Below are 20246 nucleotides of genomic sequence, written 5' to 3'. Positions count from 1 at the left end.
CTCATTAATTTGATAACATAATATCCCCTTTTACAGGTAATGGAACTGAGGGTGGTTTTGTAACAAAGAACGCTGACAGTCTGACTCCACACTTCTCCATGGTGTCTCCAGAGCCAGGAAGGCAGAGGTTTTAAACCATTTACGCAAGGTCACAGCCATTGGGGTAAAAATCAGGATTTGAACCTATGCTCTTTCCACTACACCAATATTTATCACAAATATATGAATTATTTTTAAAAACCTATGCCTCTTGCTTCCCCTGAGCTCCCTTGAAACAAAACCTCTAGTCACAAGACTCTATTTTCAATAACCATTCTAGGAGATTTTAATTCACATTAAAGTCAGAGTTCAACTGCATTATCAACACAAAACAGGTTTCCAATGAGGTTCAAAGGAGATATCTGTTATAATTACAAATGATGTCATATTTCATCAATCTTGAAATTCAAGTTTTTGGTCACAATTTAACATCTCTGAAATAGGACTGCTTGTTACAACTGATGGTGTCATGAAATCACAATAAAAAGATTTTATTTTCTCCTTAGTAGTCCATAAAATAATGTTTTAGAGTTGATAAAGTATGGAGGCTCGCTGGATAATAAAATCAAAAGACATTGGTTAGCAAGCACTCTTCTTTTCACTGGGTGATGGAAAGAGAATGGGAAGTCATCCCTCACACCTAGATTCACATATACCATAGGTAAGTCACTAAAAACAGTGGGTCAGAATAGATGAAATGTGTGTGAAAACACTTCAAAAATAATAAATCATTCTAAAAGTGCCATGTATGTATATGTATCCATAGGCTTGAGGTAAGATTATTAAAGAAAGTGAAAATAATTTGAAAATGCTCATGTCCAAACTTGGCACATGTGCAATATAGTAGACATTATGATTCTTAACTTTACTCTTTTTTCCTAAGAATAGCAAGTGTATCAATAAGAAGTTAGTGCTCAGTAATGTTTGCTATGTTCTAGGAAATTGTTAAGTATTTCTGTAGTTTGTCATTTTAGCCTCCCAGTAACCCTTTGAAATGCTATATTATTACTGCTACTATTATCCTCATTTTTAGGAAAGGAAACTGAGCTGTAGGACATAAGTAAGTTGACTACAATTATAGTTGAGGAGGTGGTGGAGAAAGCATGTGAACAGAAGGCAGTCTGAGACAGGAACTTGCTCACCAAAATGCATGTCAAAAGGAAATTCACTCTACACTAATCTACATACTGTGAATCCACATAACCAGGAAGCAGAATGTGGGCAGAGAAGCCAAGCTGTAACCATAGTCACTGCAAAGGAAAGAAGAGAAAGAAGAGGAGCATGTAGTAAAATATATGTATATATGTATATATATATATATATATATATATATATATATATATTTATTGCATTTCATTTCCTTTCCAAACTTACTTGATCTAAATATTTTTCATTTTTTTATATAGCTCTACAAAATGCACTTGTTATATAATATTCCTTTTCTCTCCTTTCTGTTGATGTGAACACTTAATTTGATTAGTTTCATTTTTAAATGCATTATCCCTATCTGTTCAGATTGTCTCCCTCTGTGTGACCTTTTCGTTTATGTTTCTGTCTTAGATTCTTTATCAAATCTTTCTTTGAGCCTTTGCAGGTATGTGACAGCCTGACATTCTTCTCATTCCATCCGTATTTTATGTACTGGATATGTGAATCTGGATTTGTCCTCAGGAAAATTGTGGCATGAAATCTCATACCTCTCCTCTTTGCAGCTTCTCCTTCGTGTTCCTTAGTCCTTTCCAGTAGGTTTAGTGGTTTCTCAGCCAATTTTGCTAGATATTAAAGATGGTAAGCGGATAAAATTTTACCCCCAAATATTAAAGACTTATATGTGTCCTTTATGGGAGTATTTATAACTTGAAAGAAGACTAAGTGGAAAACACAACCCTAAGCATGAAAGAATGGGCTGCTGAGTGAGGAATGGCAGCCTCTGATGGGGGCTGTTGTTTCAGAAAAGATACCCTTCTAGTACCCTCAGATTCTCCTGCACCGGAAAGGCCTTTTGAGTAACTGTAACATCCCAGTCTTGGACACAGTATTGTCAAAAACTAAATTAATGAAAAAGAAAAGGTGCGATCACTAAAAAATTGTAACAGACAACATACTATTTATTTTTTCATTTACTTAAGTATTGTGTAGCTGCCATGAACTAACACTCTGCCATCTTTTCTTTTGGGCTCCTTGGCCTCTTGAATTGTGTTAATTTTGGAAATTAAAATCTCTAACTCAAAGAAGAAACAGTTAAAATAATAAAAAATATTAATAGTTTTCTCTGTGCAATGCTATTTCCAAGTTGGAAAATTTTTTGACCATTATTTTGTTCCATGTGTAAGAATCTAGTTTTTGCTACATAAAATATTCTGGGCACTAAATAAATATCTTATTTTTATAATTTTGTTTTATAATTCAAATATGATACAACTCTGAAAATATTTGTATGTTTAAATACACTTCAAGTTTAGTGAATGATGGGATCTTAGAACTATATACTACAACAAACTCTAGAAAGGACCAAAGATTTTAAATTTAGCTAGTTTATATGATCTCACTAACATAAAATTAATTATAAAATTCTTTAGTCAATATATGTTGTTGAAAGAAGAGATTCTATGTAGTATTAGTCTCATGTATAATGACGGCATCTCACACAAAATGTGCAGAATTAACCTCAGTTTCTTTAGTTTAACCATCCAATGATTTTCTTTGTAAAAACATTGACAACATTTACCCTTTTAACAATAGAATTGTCTTCTGTTAAACTAGGAGTACCAAAAAATTATGTTGCAAATGCTTAATCTGTATTTTAGTGTTGCTGGCTTATCATTTTTCTCAGTATACAGTGGATATCTTCAGTCTGTGACATTTCACTGATTTTGTAACTGATGATGCCATGGCTGATTATTTCTTAGGTTCATTGAATAAGTTATCTTCCAAATATAGCTCTAAATCATGGATTAACTCAGTATTCATTAATTCACTAATGTCTATAGAGCCCAATTCAGTTGCAAGTACTTAAACTTGTAAAAATAGACATAGTCTTTGCCATGGAGGTAGTTACAATTTCAGTTGGGAAGCAGATATTCAGACATCTAAGAATACTTTAAAGGGAAAGAATACTATAGGGAACCAAATATGTGTAAGTTCTACAATTTGAATTAAACTAAACAGCTTAAAAAGAATAAAGAGTACTTTAATATAGTTAGAGGTTGATTTTTAAACACAGTTAATGGGTCTGTTAATTTTAATTGTGCTCACATTTCTGAAATTTCATGGATATAGTTAGAGTTATAAAACCAAAAATAAAGAGAAAATTAAGCTAAATAGGGAAATAGTGGTAAGAGTTAATTTTTAGGATTCAATTTGCACTTTGGTTCACTCAAATAATTGCCAAGCTGTATTGTTTCTCTCAGAAGATTCACAGTTAGCCTAGTGCCCCCCTGAAATACGTGATTAAACTGTCTTCCAGGATAACATTAATGCTGCTAATCTGCAGTCAATTATTTTGCATAGCATACAGAAGCCTAGAGTTACTAAACTAAGCCACAATTCTTAAATCACGGTTCATTCAGGAAGATTTTAGTGCCTACTTATTTAACACAATCTTATAAATGATCCCTCACAAACGATGTAAAAATCAACACATATTTTTAATGGGCTAATAGTGCCTCCCTGCAGTGTTGAGTCTATAAAAGATTTTTAACAGTGAGAAAAATAATGGCATTTTCATGTTAATTGGCAAATATAATTGCCATTCTAGATATCTTCTGTTTCTAACTTAAGTACTTATTGACAGCAGAAATTTCCCCAAAACACTAATAGAATATTTAACATAATTTCATTTATTGAAAGAAAATCCAAGGGAAAATAACATTACAGCTATCTGAAACTATTTACCAGAATGAAAATATCAAAAGGAAAAGTAAGTTAAATCTAAACCTTGAGATCTAAAATGTAACTAATATTTAATATAAATTTAATACAATGTATATTTGATTACACTTACACATTTAAATATACTAATGAGATTCAAGAAATAAAAATGACATCCTGGAAATCCAGGAGAACAATTAAGAGCCATATTAAAACAAACTGAAACTAACAAACTAATTCCTATTTCATAGAATTTCCCATCGTATTATTAAAAAATAAGAATACGTTTTAGCTGAATTCATGGAAAATTAGAACAATTGAAATTAAATTCAACCAGTTGTAAATATTCCCTTGAGAAAACAATTTTAGTTTCTACTCAGAGTTTAACCTTTGCCCTATTCAAAATTTTGAATTCCACTTCCTTAATTTCATTACACTCAATGTGGGTTCAGGAAAGTGAATTCACCACGCATAGTTTAGTAAGGTTTATATTAATAATGTCAATAAAGTAATCCGTATACAAATATATGGAATTTTCACTCCCTAATTTTCACTTGTGTTTCTATATGGACATGAACTTATGAGGAATTGATTCTAAATTGACATATTTCACATTAAAATTTCAAGTCCTTAAGTCTTACTTTTTCTATGTAATAACATAAATTTACTTATACTCAGCAAAGAACTTTTTCTATCAGATTTGAAAAGAAGTTCTTTTCATTCTGTAGTAGGTTTTCTCCTAAGATGAAGTAGAAAATGCCAGATACATTGCTTTTTAAAAATAAGCACTAAGAAAACTAAACTGGTTAGCTACAGAGGGAATATTGTAGGAAAGGAAATAGCTTGGGATTGAACCCTATGATTTTATTGTTTTCACAGAAAATGCAATAACTCCTCATTGAGATCAACTACCCAGTTGTAAGAAGAGTATACCTTCTGCTTTGATGAGATGCAAAGCAATTAGTAAGAAGTAGTCATCAACCAAGAAGAAAATGAATTTGGAGTAAAATTTTTTCAGTTTAAATATCTGTTGAGAGGACCTGATCTTTGAAAGGCACATTAAAAAAAAAAGTTTTTTGAAAAAGAATATGCATTCAAAGAATCCTTTGAAATCACTCTACCAAAATCAGAATAGTCAGTCACCATCTTTCAAATCACTAATCAAAAGAAGCAAAAAAAAAGATTTATAAAATACCACAGCCAGTTCATACAGTCTTAACTATAGAATTAGTTGTTCTTCAAATTATACATTTTGACAAAAACGTTTATTATAAAGTCTTTAAAATAAAAATGCATGTTTGGTGAAAAGTTAATACAGTTATTATTCATATTTTGCCATATTTTAAAATATAAAAGTAAAGAATGAGATTATTTTTACTCTATGTAACATGATGGAATTGACTAGCTGGTTTGTCATTCTGATAATTATAATTATAATTCATTGCCATGCTGAAGTTGATTCTGTGACATATGTGAAGTGAGGCACCATTAGATTAGCCCATCACATGACATTGTGGTGTACCATGCATCTTTCAACTTGCAAAGAAAATGTAATAGCAGGCTAACTTCTAGCCTAGTAAGTATTATGGATCACATGAAGTTAGAAAACATTTCAAGCCAGGTATACATAGCATATTATAATTCATGATGAAACTAAAAAATAAGTAGCAGGCAAAAAAGATTTTAAAAAAAGGAAGCAGGGCTAGGTATGCAATGAATAAAAGAGAAGACACAATTTTAAAAAATGCAAAATAAAAACTATGTTACTTTTAAATAATGCATAGTCAGTGAGTATATAATATAAATTCTTTAAATATGATGGGGCATTTTTCTCATTTTTGAGTTTGTTAAGAAGTAATATTATTGGGCTGATTTGCCACTTCTGGAAACTTCAGTGAATTTAATGAATTTCAACATATCTAAGATGCCATCAGTTTTAAGATACACTATTATTTTATATATCACCACACAGAGATGCTACCACTTGTAATTAAAATAGGCCTGATGGCAGAGATGTTAAAATGTGGAGAAACAAATGTCTTTGAACTGATGACACTGAATAATGCTCCAAATTAATTGGGATTAATTACTAGCAGTGGGAGATTTCATGGTATAATCTTTCTCCCGGAAATTGAAAAGCTCCATTGGCTGATGCCTTCTCATACAAGAATGAAAAAGTATTGGCATCAGTTACAATATGTTATCAAAAAAGGAAAAGAGGGAATATGTTGGTGAGTTCAACTCATAATAAATACAAAAATATTAGGAAAAGGAAGCAGTTGGTGAACAGGTGTTTTAAAGTTGTCATTATTTCTAATATTAAAGAACAGACTACTTAACATGGTTTACATTATACTTATCCCAACCTTTTAAAATATCCTGTACTTATCCATTTTCTTTCATTTGTTTAAAGCAACTGAGCATTTTATCTGAGTGAAAACATTAAATCTATGTTTATGGATTTATATAAATGATCCAGAATTCACTTGAGATACACATTTTATTACCATATCAACAAATCAGATTGCTTTGCGGTTCTGACTGCCCCTTTGTTCTTGGTGTTCATTTACAATTTCTCAAAAATTGAATCAAAATTAATTTGTGAAGCACCAGCCAGTTCTCATGAAGTTCTGAAGTGTTGTATATTCTTATTGTGTGAAAGGTTATGGAAAGTATGGAAGGATTTTGTGAATGCTTGCTAGTAGGATTGAAACTTTCATTTATAGCAATTTCTTTGTGCAGAGTTACTTAGAAGATATTGAGACTTGGTTGTGTTCCTGGAAAGGATGCATGTATATCCAAATATTCTGAATATAGATATTTTAGTTTTTTTCAAAAGCCTCAGTCAAATCAAATTAAAGACCAAGGAAAGAAGGCAGCAATAAGTTAAGCCTCTCTTTAGATTTAAAATATTTCTATTGATATTATCAGCAGTGAGTATGCAGACAATCAATTAAAAAGGATGATCCACTAATATGGGCTAGGGGAGAGAAGTGGTTACCACACAAAATGGAAGTCAGAGTGAAGGGAGATTTAGTCAATATTAAGCTATAAGTGTCCCAAATACTGATTCATCTCTTTGGTTTGATAAAATAGACAGGTGATAGTAATTTTGGAAAAAAAATTCAGTATGTCTGATTTGTTCAAATAAGTTAACAAATGAAAGTCATTTGTTAATTGTTTAATTTAATAGACTTAGCTCAATTCTATCATTACCTAGTTATTCTCACTGGTTCCCCCTTTAACTATGAAAATACACATTAAAATCCAAGTTCATATTTGTTTCATATTTTACTTTCAAAAGTTTGATTTTTTTTTTTTTACATGTGGTACAAATATGGAAGAGTGTATTGGGGAGTCCCTATATAAATTTCTTCCTGAAGACATTAAGGAATATGAAGAACTGAAGATTTATTCCGTGGTAACATAATCTATGAATCGTATAGTTAGTCTCATTTGGTGATAAGTGACTGTTGCTCAACAAACACACATACTGCTTTTCATACCTTACCTGGAAAGAGGCTTTATTGAACATGGCGGTAAAATTATCTTTTAAGTTGAATTACTGAATTTGCACAAACATTTCTACAGAATTTTTTAAATCAAGCTTTGTCATTTTCCACTACATTGTTGTGCTTTTTTATATTAATATTTGCAAATGTTATAATTTAATAGTTATATCCCAATTACTTGCATAATCAGTTTTTTTAAAATCCTGGGGTGTTGAAAGAAAACATAATAATAATAGTACTCTTCTTTAGTAAAAGTCTTTAAATGAAGTTAAAAGCCGAGATAATTTAAGGAAAAAGGTGTTCAAATTTTCATAACCAACAGGTTTAAGTGAAATTTACAATGCATTGGAAAACTGGCTGGTTAAAGGTATGATTTGTCCTCAGGTAGCTCAAAATCATTTTTACAGGTTTTTGTTTTTTTGTAAAAGTGTTTTTAATCTTGGTAAAATAATAAAATAATATTTCACAATTTGCACAGAGTCTGACTAAAGGGCAGAGGCATATTACCCTCAGTGTTCAGAATAAAGCCAGATTCTTTCAGGCTCAGTTCCGCTGTAGAGTTTGTATGCACTGCCATCACAAACATTTTCTTGTTCCCTCTAAAGCTAGGGCCAATCTCTTTTCGAATGGAGGTTAGAGTAAAAAAATCACTCTGGTGGTTTACCACCTTCTGCACTAAGTATTATCTTAATAACCTTTTGCTCTGGTTGACCATTTAATAACCTGGAAGAAAAAAGTGTTGCTCCCATGACTGGTCTCAGTGGAAGTTATTTTCTAAAGGACAATAAGCCGAAAGGCCATGACTGTCTAGGAGGTCAAACAAGTATCTTGTCTGCATGGGCTTACGCAGCAGCTTCGGTCCTTTCCTCTTCAGAAGTGGCCTTGTCGTCTGGCCTATCATTTGCACATTTAGGCTCTGTAGTTTGTTTATAAAATAGTTTTACACAAACCACTCTTAGCAGTGCAAGCTTCTGAGTTGAAAATTATTCAGGCTTGTTTCATTGAAGGCACTTGGTTTCCATGGCAATTTATAAAAGATGGTGGTTTGGTTTCTTCATTGGAACAGATGACATAGTTTGGGTGTTCAAGTGGCCGCAAGCAAACTCCGATAAGCCTGTGTAATAGGTAAGCCCAGGTTTGCCATCCTGGATAGTAGTGCATGCAGAAAGAGACAGCATACAGTTATCTAGCTGAGCCATGGGAGGAAAACAAATAATAATAACGAAGGTGGGATGGGGATAAGGTGGGGAGGAATGTGATGTTTTAAATAATTCTGAGTTCGGATTTTTTTCAAGGAAGGGTAACAACCAAAGGTATCAGGGCCTACATTTATTTAATTCTCTATGGAAAACCTTCTTGAAAGGAAAATAAATGCCAGCTCTTCACGTACCCTGTTTACAGTGAGGTTTTTGTTGGCAGGCCATTAGGTTTCCATGGTAACAAGCAAACTATTCATTTGAAACAAAACCAGCCATGACTTTGTGCTTTGACAAGGATTTCTATAGCTTTTTTTTTTTTTTTCCAGAGTTCAACCAGATGACCAGATGATGCTGTAATCTTTTCAGCCACAAAAGCACCTGAAGGTCTCCTCTCTACTCAGGTCGAGATTATCTTTTACATAGAGTTTGGAATAAGTTACACTTCCATGATGTCTTTTTATCCCCAGTGCTTTAAAAAATTTGTTTTTATTATTTATTTTTGAGTCAGTAGTCAGTGGAGGAATCTTTGGTAGTTTGTTTTTTCAATGTCCATTTACAAAGACTCTTTCTTCATGCCAGTGCCTGGTGAATCTTTTACAGCCTCTGCCAGGATAAGGTCACCTTCGAGGACTTAAGATAGAGATGAGGACGATAACTGGAAAAAGCCATATATGTACTAAAATTCCAACAGCACCATCGACAGAATCTAGATACAAGGAAAATAAATGCCAAGAAACAAAAAAGAAGGAGCATAAGTATTCCATGTAGCTACAGATACAACTCTGGTGAACTAATAAAGCAACAGTAGAATATAGAAAACATTTTGGCAAGTTTTTTTTTTGCTTTGTTTTATTTATCAGCTTCTTTTCCAAGACAACTGAAGAGGAAAATAACTTGAATATATGGATAAAATAAAACACTTGCAGACTTAAAATTTTTACGATATGCTATGAAAACTTGTTCAGAGACTATTTGTGTGAGTTTGTGGCTGAGATGAACCTCAGAGGTCTGCTACCCACTTGAAAGCATGTACCCATTGAAAATTCTCAGAAATTCTAAAAGGTCAATTTTTTTTTTAACTTCTAGAAATATTTAAGCTTAAAGACAGAGAAAATCTACTCTTTATGAAAACTAGGAAGGGATTGTTATGGGTAGAGAAAGTGACTACTGCGAACAGTGCAGTTAGGTATGTTTACATCAGACCAATATCTATAAATTGGGTAAATGGTTATATCCTTAGTGTAATTTTTAGAAGCACTATGAAGTCCATTCTAACTAAAAGATTCCTTCCATCGATTTGCCTTTAGATTCCTACTATAGTTGGTATTTCAAATTAAACCTCATATCCAGGTAATACCTCTTAGAATGTTTACTCTACCTAGAAAGCCTAACACAGGCAAGCCAGTAATTCATTAATCTGGCTTCAGTTCCTAATGGCTCTCACTTAGGAGAGAGCTGGGTTTTGAAGATAAGAGACAATCTCAGTTTTTGATAGTGTAGGCCGCAGCACCATTAGCACTACCTAAGAAGTGGGGAGCCTGAGAGGTTAGAATAAGGCTTTTGGCTGGTTTGTACTTAGAAATTAACATTAATTTACTATTCATCAAACACTGGTCATCAAAATGAACTTAATAAATGGTAGTTAAATAGGTACACACATAATAGAACACTTTCTCATACCAAAGAGAATGTTTTATTCAATTAGGATTGTTTCCCCTGATATACAGAGGCTAAATAAAAATACCTCCAATACATATAGATATATCTTATTTAAAGCAGCCACACATTTCTCTGGAATTAGAAGTTTAAGAGGTGAAAACTGATTACAAAAATGTTCTATTGTGTAATAATAAAATCCCTGTAGGTTTTCATAGTTATTTCACTGTGGCTACTCTTAATCACCTCTGCTTTCTCCTTTCAGAAGTATATTATGTTCTCTTGCTTTCCTCATTTGGAAAGTTTAATTCAATTTATTGAAATTAATTGATAATAATTTTTAGTGTTCAATTGCCAAAACATAAGCTTTCTATATAAGATGGTAATTAGCTTAGGTTAATATAATATTACTGTCACTGAATCTTGTGAAATTCAAAAGAAATCCCATTTTCCTCCAAGGAGAATGTAAGCTTTTCTGTGCATATGACAAACTTGCTTCATTTGGGTAGAGCTACTGTCTTTCTAAAGCAAAATTAGCCAGACACTGAGAGAAATTTATACTATATTTGTTACTCAAAATGCTAAGTGTAATGTCAAGAAGGTGAAAACTATGGAAAAATGGCTTATTGTTATATACAATCTTAGTTTTTGTCTTTTTACAATGCTTAAAAATGTGGAGTCACTTCAATTCTTATAATTGAAGTTTGTAGGTAGTTGTACAAATTTGACTTTCAGCATCTAGACTGGTATAATTTCTCACTAAATATATTCAATTAACAAAGACTGATTTGCTCTAGAGTTGTACAAAATGGATTTTCATGCTCCTCTGTATGTGCAAAATAATTGACTTATTTGTGTAAATTTAGTTTGATTGATACCTCCTTATATGATCAAAAACTTAAAGATTCCAGATGGGCCTATAAAATCTTTCAATTGGAGACATTTTTACTATGAATGATTTTAGATATCTTAATTATTCATGGATAATAAGGACAAGAATATTTTAAGGAGCAGTCCAACATATAATTCTGATGCTTTTTGTATTATTTATGATTGCTTATTTATATCTCTTTTATTAAAAATGGACTTGTAGTGAAAAATAAAATTTGAAGATACTATTAAGCTATAATCAAATCAGAGTAAAATGCAAAACCAAATTAATAAACAAAATTGTGATGCAGGTAGGAGATTAATTATACAAGAAAATGGGCTGCTGTATTACTTAGTGTATATGTAAGGCTCTTACCAATATTGAATTTGTTAAAACGGTGGGCAAAAATTTGACATGGAAAATACATTCACAAACTGTGGGAAATAAAAACAGCTATAGCTACATAAATGCATGCTGAGTATATAAATCAGCCAAATATTTTAATAAAAGTAAAAAAAAAAATCCACTGAAATAACTACAATAAAAAATATTTTAAAATCTTAATTAAAAATCAAGTATGCTTGCCTTACTCTCTTGCCTGAGTGTTTCAGTCCCAGACAAGTTCATTATGGATTTGGTGAGACCAAGAAAGGACAATGGAATGTTATTGTTGTAAAAGGGTTTAAACCCAGCTTTATTCTGGCTGTAGTATGTTAAGCACTAGAATCATGTCTGCATCCAGAAGTCTGCAGGTCTGTAATCCACCTTCATCTCTGACTCTGCCCAGAGAACTGGGCAGAGCTCTTTATATAGTGACTCAGTCAATAATAGCTTATTGCCTACAGGTATGGAATCAGTAGCCTAAAAGTAGGCCAATTACATCATCAAGTAGTTTAGAGTCAGGAGAGGACCTGGGCTATAGGAACTTCCATTTTCCCCATACTTACAAAGACCTAAATCAAAATTACTTTAATTTTATCTTCTGTCAAATATGCCTCCTGTTGAATTTAACAGTTTGATTTTAAAGTATCTTTAAAATTTTAGGTTATCATAAATGATTATATATATACATAACTAAATTTATAAATAAACTAAAACCAAATTAGTTTTAAAAATTAAACTGTTAGTATAATAGTCATGACATTATTTTACTATCATATGGAACCAACCCAAGAAGAGACTTACTCTTCGTCGTTAGGTCTTGTTTTGCACATTCTCCTTCTGCAATTGATATATCATCAATGGCAATGTCACCTTCTATGCCAGGACCTCGAATACCTTCAAAAATGAGCTACAAATATGAATGAAACAAACTTAAGTGTGCAGCTTTGATTTGCAGGTGAATTATTGAAAAATTGAGGAGCCAAACACAAAATTGACAACAGTCTTGGCATCATTTACTATTGACAGTCTTCACAATTTTTACTCAAAAAAACATAAACTTTCTTAACAAAATCAGTAATAGAATATTCCTTGCCTTGGATTGGTTTTTCACATCAAAAGCTCTGTGCTGATTTTAAAACAAAACTCAACTTAACTGAGTATAATACAATAAAGACAACTACTACAAATACTACTTTCCATTTTCAGGGATAAGGGAACATTTTTATTTGAACAGTATATCTCTGAAATATGTTCCTTCCAATTTTCTCTACACATACCTTATAATATTGGTTTTCTAGAAATATTTTATGGAATGAATCAGTTCTGTGTTCTTTACAAGAGTATTATGTCTATTGAAGCCCAGAACAAGGGCTTATCATAGCTGTGAAACTGTTTGATTTCTTGCAAATACAACGATTAAATTCCTCATATTCTTCACATTTTATGATTTACTTCTGTGCTTTCACTTTTTACATTCTATTTTTAAACACTTGATGCATTTATGGGTTTCTTTATGTTGCGTTTAGTGGCAGACCTTTCAATTTCCAATATCTAGAACAATGGTTGGCACTGAGTGTGGAAAGAACAGATGAATGAAATCAGTCTCTCTCTATTTCTAAGTTCTGGATACAATGACAATTAGCAAATTTTTATTATTTTAGTTTTAAGAAAATATGACTCTTTTAGTATGTTCTCTATAACCATAATTATTCCTTGCTTCCAGCCAAACTTTTTATTCCTTTTATACTAAAAGGAAACCTGTACCCTTCTATCCCCAGAAGAATTTCTAGATGCCAATATGAAACATCTACTTTGGTCTTTACAAAGAAAATTTAGATTAATAAAGAGCTGTTTTCAACATCAAGCTGATGTATGCATTTTTATACAATTTCTAGCCTTATTTCATTGCAACAAATTGGAGTGAAAGTCTACTTTTATCAATGCCAAGATTTTGGGTTTTGTGTTTATTTGTCTTTGAAGGTATCTTAACATGGCACCTTAAAGACAAATTTGTGGTGATTTTCAGAGAACTTATGTTACTTTTGAGAAGTTAATCCATTGTTCTCTGATATCATAAGTAGTAAGATGAGAAATTAGTTATCAACTTTTGTATTAAATCCATTTCCCCGCTTAAATATAATTCATAAAAGTAGGAATCATTTTCATGGTTTGACAGGAGGAAAAGGTTTGAAAAATTTTTATTATATTTAATCTGTATAGTTACCAATGGTGAGTTAAGTATGTTAATAAAGATTACCCAAAGCCATTTATTTGAAAAGTATCCAAAGTGAAGCCACTGAAGCCAAAATAAAATGGCACATCAGAGTTAAAATATTTAGAGGCAAGTTGGAAGTATATAAATTCTCAGTCTTCAAATTAGGCAGTGAAGCATTACTTTGACTGCCTGGGAATAATGAGTTGCATCTGACTTCAGGTGGTGTTTTGGAAGTTATCTGTAAAGTGTCTAAAACAACACAAAGTGCTAAGAGGGAAGATTTTAAAAAGGAAGAAATGCATAAAACATTTGAACACTAAATATGGAAAAGGAGAAGTCATTTTAATGGCTGAGGAATATTCCATGTTACGGATATTAACATAATTTACTTAACCAGTATCCTATTGATGTTCTAGACATTAAATTTATTTTCAGTTATTCTGAACAAGGCTGAGATGAATATATTTCAAAACATTATTATATACACTTATTAGATCACATGGCTCTGTAAGATCATTATAAATTGCCCATACCAGTCTATTTGTGAGAAGGCAATGCCTTTTGCCTAACTGTGGGTTTTTAAGTTGCTTGAGCATTTTCCTTTTTTTTTTTTTTTGATATGTGCTCCTTACCTGGTAGAGAATCAATGTTAGAGTAAGTCAATGATTATTTTCCCCCCTTCTTATTTTCAGTCATGTGGTGCTGAGTATTCTCTCCTGAAGATAACAACATGAATGGAATGTTATCTTGGAGAAAGTCAGAACTCACAGATTCATACTGATCTGACTTTTATCCATAAAATCAAAGCTAATTCCTTATTGACTGAAAGTGGAGTGCTATCATCACAGATTTTTCTTTTATGCAGGTATTTTATGCAATGGAATTAAGTGTAGATTTCTGCCTTCCAGTCAAGTTTTATTCTAGAATGAAGAGTAGTAAGACTGTATTAGTCATGAAAATTGGATATGGTAAAGAGGAAACCTAGGCCACCAAGAATTTTTATTTTAAAAGATGGAGTGGTAAGGGAAAAGGAATAAATAATGCTTATAGAGTAGAATATAGGGTTTGCAATGTAGTCTTGGAAAATACAAGGGGACTGATTCCCCATATGCTTTGTGTGGGAAGTGAAATATTGGTGAAAAAGCTAATAAGGGTAAGTTAGAATGTTCTGCACCTGCTCACACTTGAAATTTAAACAGATGAAGCTGAAGTCATAATTCTTTCATTGGGAAAGATGCTAGAGAGACAGGATTGGAAGTACATGGATATATCCCATCTTAGCTATGTAGAGGTGAGTAGATAAAAAAAATATAGCCGCCATTTTTCTTACTTAAAGTACACTGTTTTCACTTTGTAAATTCTTATTGTCAATATAAAATAATGGGATTATAAAAAAATCAAAACTAAAATGTATAAATCAAAATCATCCCTGAATTTTTCAAAGCTGCTTTCCTTAAGATCAAAGCATTTTGATAAAAATGACTGATTGCACAAGTATTTTGAAACTTCTGTTACTGACCTTAAACACTCCTATTTTTCCTAATAATTTCCTTTTTCTTCCCTCCCTTCCGCCTCCCTGTGCAGCTTGATCAAAAACACAAGACTGAACTGAGGCTTGTGTTAAACACAGAAGTCCTAAAGCAGAGAGGTTGTAAAGGATGTTGCCACCCCTCTTTTGTGGTCAGACTGTGAAGGAATGTTGGGGAACCTTCTGTGGCAAATATCAGAGGGTACATGACTGCTGCGATGTGTCGACTTGTAAGCATGTAGTTGGCAGAACAGCAAAAAACACATATCAACAAATGTCAAACTGTCATGTGTCCAGAGGACTGCTTATACCTAGAACAGTCTTTTATATGAATACTTCATCCTTTGGTGATTCTGAGTGTATTAAGTGTTACAGTAATAAAAGTTGGCTCATTTGTAAATATATTATTTATACTTATCTGTACAACTATAGATAATACAGCTTGTCACTGAATAAAGCAAGTTACTTTTTACAATTATATCTTTGAATTATTATAACAAATTGTAAAGATTCAAATAGACTCTTAAATGGCTTCTAGATTAAGACCTGGGGCATATATTTTCCTTATGTAGTTTTGGACTATGAGGTAGATAGAAATAAAATGTACAGTTATTCAATTTAAATAATGTATCTTATAAATATCCAAATGTTTAGAAATATAAATCTTTGTTGACAAACATCTTTTTCTCAAAAATAAAGTTGAGAAACTATAACAACTCATGATGCATCTCAACTTGGAAGATGTAATCTGTATGCAGTGAAAAAAATGTAAATTATATTCTAGGGAAGAAATGCTCTCTAGCTTAATAGGTAAAATTATGTCATATTTTTATGAAATTCCTTCATGATTTTGACCACTATTACATGAAAGGGATAAAATTATATTCTTTTCCTCTTCAGTACTTCTGAAATGCAATTGGCTTAATTGACATAAAGAAGGAATTAATGGCATTAGATACTTGGGGAGAAAATGTTGAAGTTTACATCTCCTACTAAAAGAGGGTTAAAATTATACAAAATCTATTCTTCACACACAGTCACACTGATATTATTTAAAATAGTTTTCCTTAACTGAAATGACAGGATAAAATTTTTAATGTTTTTACATGGTGTGCATGCAATTCAGCAAACTTAATATGCAAGAAATACTGCACAATCAGAAATTTAACTCTTGGTGGGTATAGTCAAGTGTGAATTTAAAAAAGAGTATGAGGAATTTTGTATTAGAATTACACCACACAAAATTACTTCAATTCATTGATTGCCAGTTTCTCACATACATTATTATGCTTTAAAGCATATAGGTATAGCTGTCAATCAGTACAGACATAAAGATATTATATAGAGATGCTATTAAATAGCATATATACAGAAAGAGATGCAATATAGAGATGTTATAAAAGCTTGTGTTCATATATAATTTCTCAGTAAGAGAGGAAGGGCTACATGGAGTACTAATGAGTAAAAGTAGATGGGGGAGTCAAATAATACAACATTTCTGATGATCTGACTTCAATGTTAACGGTGCCTTCTGCAAATATTTACAATATGTTTTCTTCATGACAAGAGATAAATTGCTTCAGATCATTATCGCTAAGGCAAGCACACAATCTAAGAATGCAGTTTGAAAACTGACAGTGTAAATCACTTGGACAAACTGGAATATAAACAGATTTGAAAATAGCTATTAACATTGGAAAATGTTTTCAATGGTTACTACAGGAGACATCATCATATCTACATAATGGCCTGGTAATCTGGCTTAGAATGCTAGATATGCATCTATACAAGCATATGATGTCTACTACAGAGGACAATATTTTCCAGATTGTTATTATTCTTAATTAGATACACATAAAGGCAACATGATGTACTGAGAGCACAATAACCTCTTTTCCAATCCCTATTTAATGGTAAGAATTTGTGTGATTTGAGATAAATTGCCTCAAAACCATTTCAAAATCTTTAAATGAGGATACAAGAGGGGATCTCCGGAACTCCTTTCATCTGTAACTAAGAAAATGTAAAGGTAGTATTTTGTGTCTCATAATGTCTCCATAATTTTCCTCTAGAGAACTCATTTGGAATATACTATGAAAGAAGTAAAGCACTGGAAAGGATGGTTAAATACTTTCTTTGGTGTAGGATATAAAGTGCCATTCTAAGACTAACACGATAATTTTAGTCTTTTAGAAATTTTGCCCTAATCCCTCCAAATCTAGCAAACTGTATTTTCATCACAAAACATTGATTAGGCCAAATTAATTCTAGAAAAAGAGCCCCCAGAGAAATTTTGGTAGGATAAAACTTCTATTTACCCTGAGAAATACTATAAAATATTATTTTCAGCTAAGCAAACCAATTGGACATGCTCAAAGGACTGTGCAAGTAGTTGTTTTTAAAAGGGTTTATGGATCAAACTAATTTAAAGGCACACAGCTCTAAACAAATAATACAACATAAGTGTCAGCACGACAGAGGCTCAAAATCACTTCTATCTCATATAAAATTCCAAGAGGTTAGAGATATCCTTTCCACTTGAATTAAAGACATTCTAGAATGCCACAAAGCTACGTTGGAGTAATATTGAAATTTCTCACAACTGAATTTATATGGTAATATACTCTGTGAAGTTTTTACCTTGCTTTCCTGGTAGGCATTACATACCAAGGCAAGGATTTTTGAAAAGCTCAACAAGCAATAAATGATCTTTGATTAAAAAATACTTTGAAGGAGAAAAGTTCAAAACAAAAAATACACACAAAGCAAAACAGAAACAGAATATAGAGTAGGGTGATGTAGTTGTGTTTCACGTTTCCTTCAACAATCAAGACTTATGAAATAAAAGATATTCCTTAGCCAATGTACCTAGAAATATGTCAGAGGATAAAAGAACATAGAGATCCAAAATAAAAACATGCTTTTTTATTTTTTTACTGGTAATTTTAATAGCTTAGAAATGCATTGATTAAAAATCCATACTTTTCGATTTGCTTCTGGCCAAGACAGAGTATCAGGAACCAGATCTGTACTCTTATCAGAAACAACCAAAGAACTGGACAACATATGTGAAACAGTGGTGTTCTGGACACTAAATATCAGGTAGTGAAGAACAGGGACCCCTGAGTGATGGGACTGAGTGAAGGGGAGCCCTGTGACTGCTCTATACAGAATTTATAGACCATGGCACCAGCCAAACAATGGTGGAACCTGGTAGAAAATATGAGTTGAGGAGAAGTAGCTGAGAGTCCAAAGAGTCCGAAGCGGCTAGACTGTACAGGGTAGAATACTTGCAAAGAAAGAATTCAGATGTCTGCAGAGGGCTCCCCTCGAGGATTTAGCAAAGTACTGTTCAAGACAAGAAAGTGGGAAAACTATCCAAGCCCTGGGAAAGACCCAGAGCTCACACAGCCTTGGAAAGCCTTATAATTCATATGGTTTGGGTAGAGTACTCAGGAGACTTTGACCTCAGTAGCAAGGAATGATTAGCCCTACACCAAACATTGCTGCAGTGGCACCTAACACTTCTTCAACCAAGACACAAAATGATGAAACTGTTCTTAAGTAACTCAGCTACATCCCCAAACAAGCCGAAGAATATTTATAGACATATAAAAATATCCAGCATCTAGGAAGGTAAAATTCACAATGTCTGACCCCCAATCAGACTACCAGACATGCCAAGAGGCAGAAAAATAATGACTTGCAATGAGAAGAAAAAAATCAGACCAAACCAACCAGATAGTGATACAGATGTTAGCATTACCAGACAATGACATTAAAACAGCTCTTATAACTGGGTTTCATATGTTCAAATGTCAACTAGCGATACGGAAAATATTTTTTTAAGAGACTCAAATTGAAGTTACAGAGATAGAAAGTAAAATGGCTGAGAAGATACACTGAATAGAACTGAAGATTTGACATTACAGAAGAAATGATTAGTAAATGTGAAGACAGAATAGAAACTAACCAAAATGAAACACAGATAGAAAAAGTATATTTTAAATTAAAAGCTTCAGATCATAGGGGAGAGATTAAAGATGGCAGCATGAGAGGAGAGACAGACGCTTCCTCCTAAAACTGGATACAATTACAAAATTTAATTGGCCCAACTAATTCTGAGAGAGCAACAGGAGAGAGGATGGTGTGAGACTGCACACACCTGGAGAAAAGAGCAGACCTCAGAGAACGGGGTAACATACCAGAGCTGTGGCTCCGTGGGACCCGAGCCCCTCCCCGACCCCAGATCACTGGCAGGAGGAAGAGAAACGGAACAGGGAGGGAGTGGAAGGCTTGGGACTGCTGAATACCTAGCTCTGGAGATCTGCGCTGGGAGCACAAACCTACATTTCATGGTGCTTTCATCATACTCTTGTGATTATGGGGTTGGAAAGCTGGGAAGGTGGAGTTCCTGGGGAGACTGGGATTCTGGCCGCTTATGGAAAGCAGGGATCCATATCGGGCTGCTCTGGGACGAAAGCTTATACCTGTGTGCTCAGCCCAATAGTTCAGGCAGTGGAGACAGGCACAGCAGCCAGGTGGCAGGGAACAGCTCTTTCCTCCCCTCAGGCACCAGTACTGCTCCCCTGCGACCCCTGACATTGCTTCAGGGGCTGAGCAGCTACAGAATAGAGCTTCTGGACACTAGAGGGCGCCATATACAAACATGAAACACCAAAGGAACCTTGTCCAGAGTAAAATCATTAATACAACTCCTGAGAAAGATTTAAATGATATGGACCTCGTGACTCTTCCTGAAAGGGAGTTCAAAATAAAAATCATCAACATTCTAATGGAGGTACGGAAAGACATTCAAGAACTCAGGAATGAATTTAGGTTGGAGATCCAATCATTGAAGAGCACAATGGAGGGTATTAAAAGCAGGTTGGATATGGTGGAGGGGACAATAAATGAAATAGAAACTAGAGAAGAGGAATACAAAGAAGCTGAGGCACAGAGAGAAAAAAGG

At 33.1% G+C, this 20246-nt stretch overlaps 1 protein-coding gene across 1 annotated transcript in view; it reads right to left on the bottom strand.

Annotated features, from left to right (window-relative positions):
• Positions 1-5211: 5211 nt before the first annotated feature.
• Positions 5212-20246, bottom strand: part of MDGA2 (MAM domain containing glycosylphosphatidylinositol anchor 2) — a 900504-nt gene continuing 885469 nt past the window's right edge. The window contains exons 16-17 of the mRNA XM_057488484.1: positions 12333-12438; positions 5212-9326 (exon numbers count right to left, since the gene is read on the bottom strand). Coding sequence (XP_057344467.1) covers positions 9238-9326; positions 12333-12438 — 195 coding nt within the window. The 3' untranslated portion in view covers positions 5212-9237. The remainder of the gene's footprint in view (positions 9327-12332; positions 12439-20246) is intronic.

The sequence above is a fragment of the Manis pentadactyla genome, chromosome 11 (genome assembly GCF_030020395.1).
Source record: "Manis pentadactyla isolate mManPen7 chromosome 11, mManPen7.hap1, whole genome shotgun sequence".
NCBI classification, from domain to species: Eukaryota; Metazoa; Chordata; class Mammalia; order Pholidota; family Manidae; genus Manis; species Manis pentadactyla.
The sequence above is the reverse complement of the archived record's forward strand: the minus strand, read 5'-3'. Positions and strand labels throughout refer to the sequence as shown.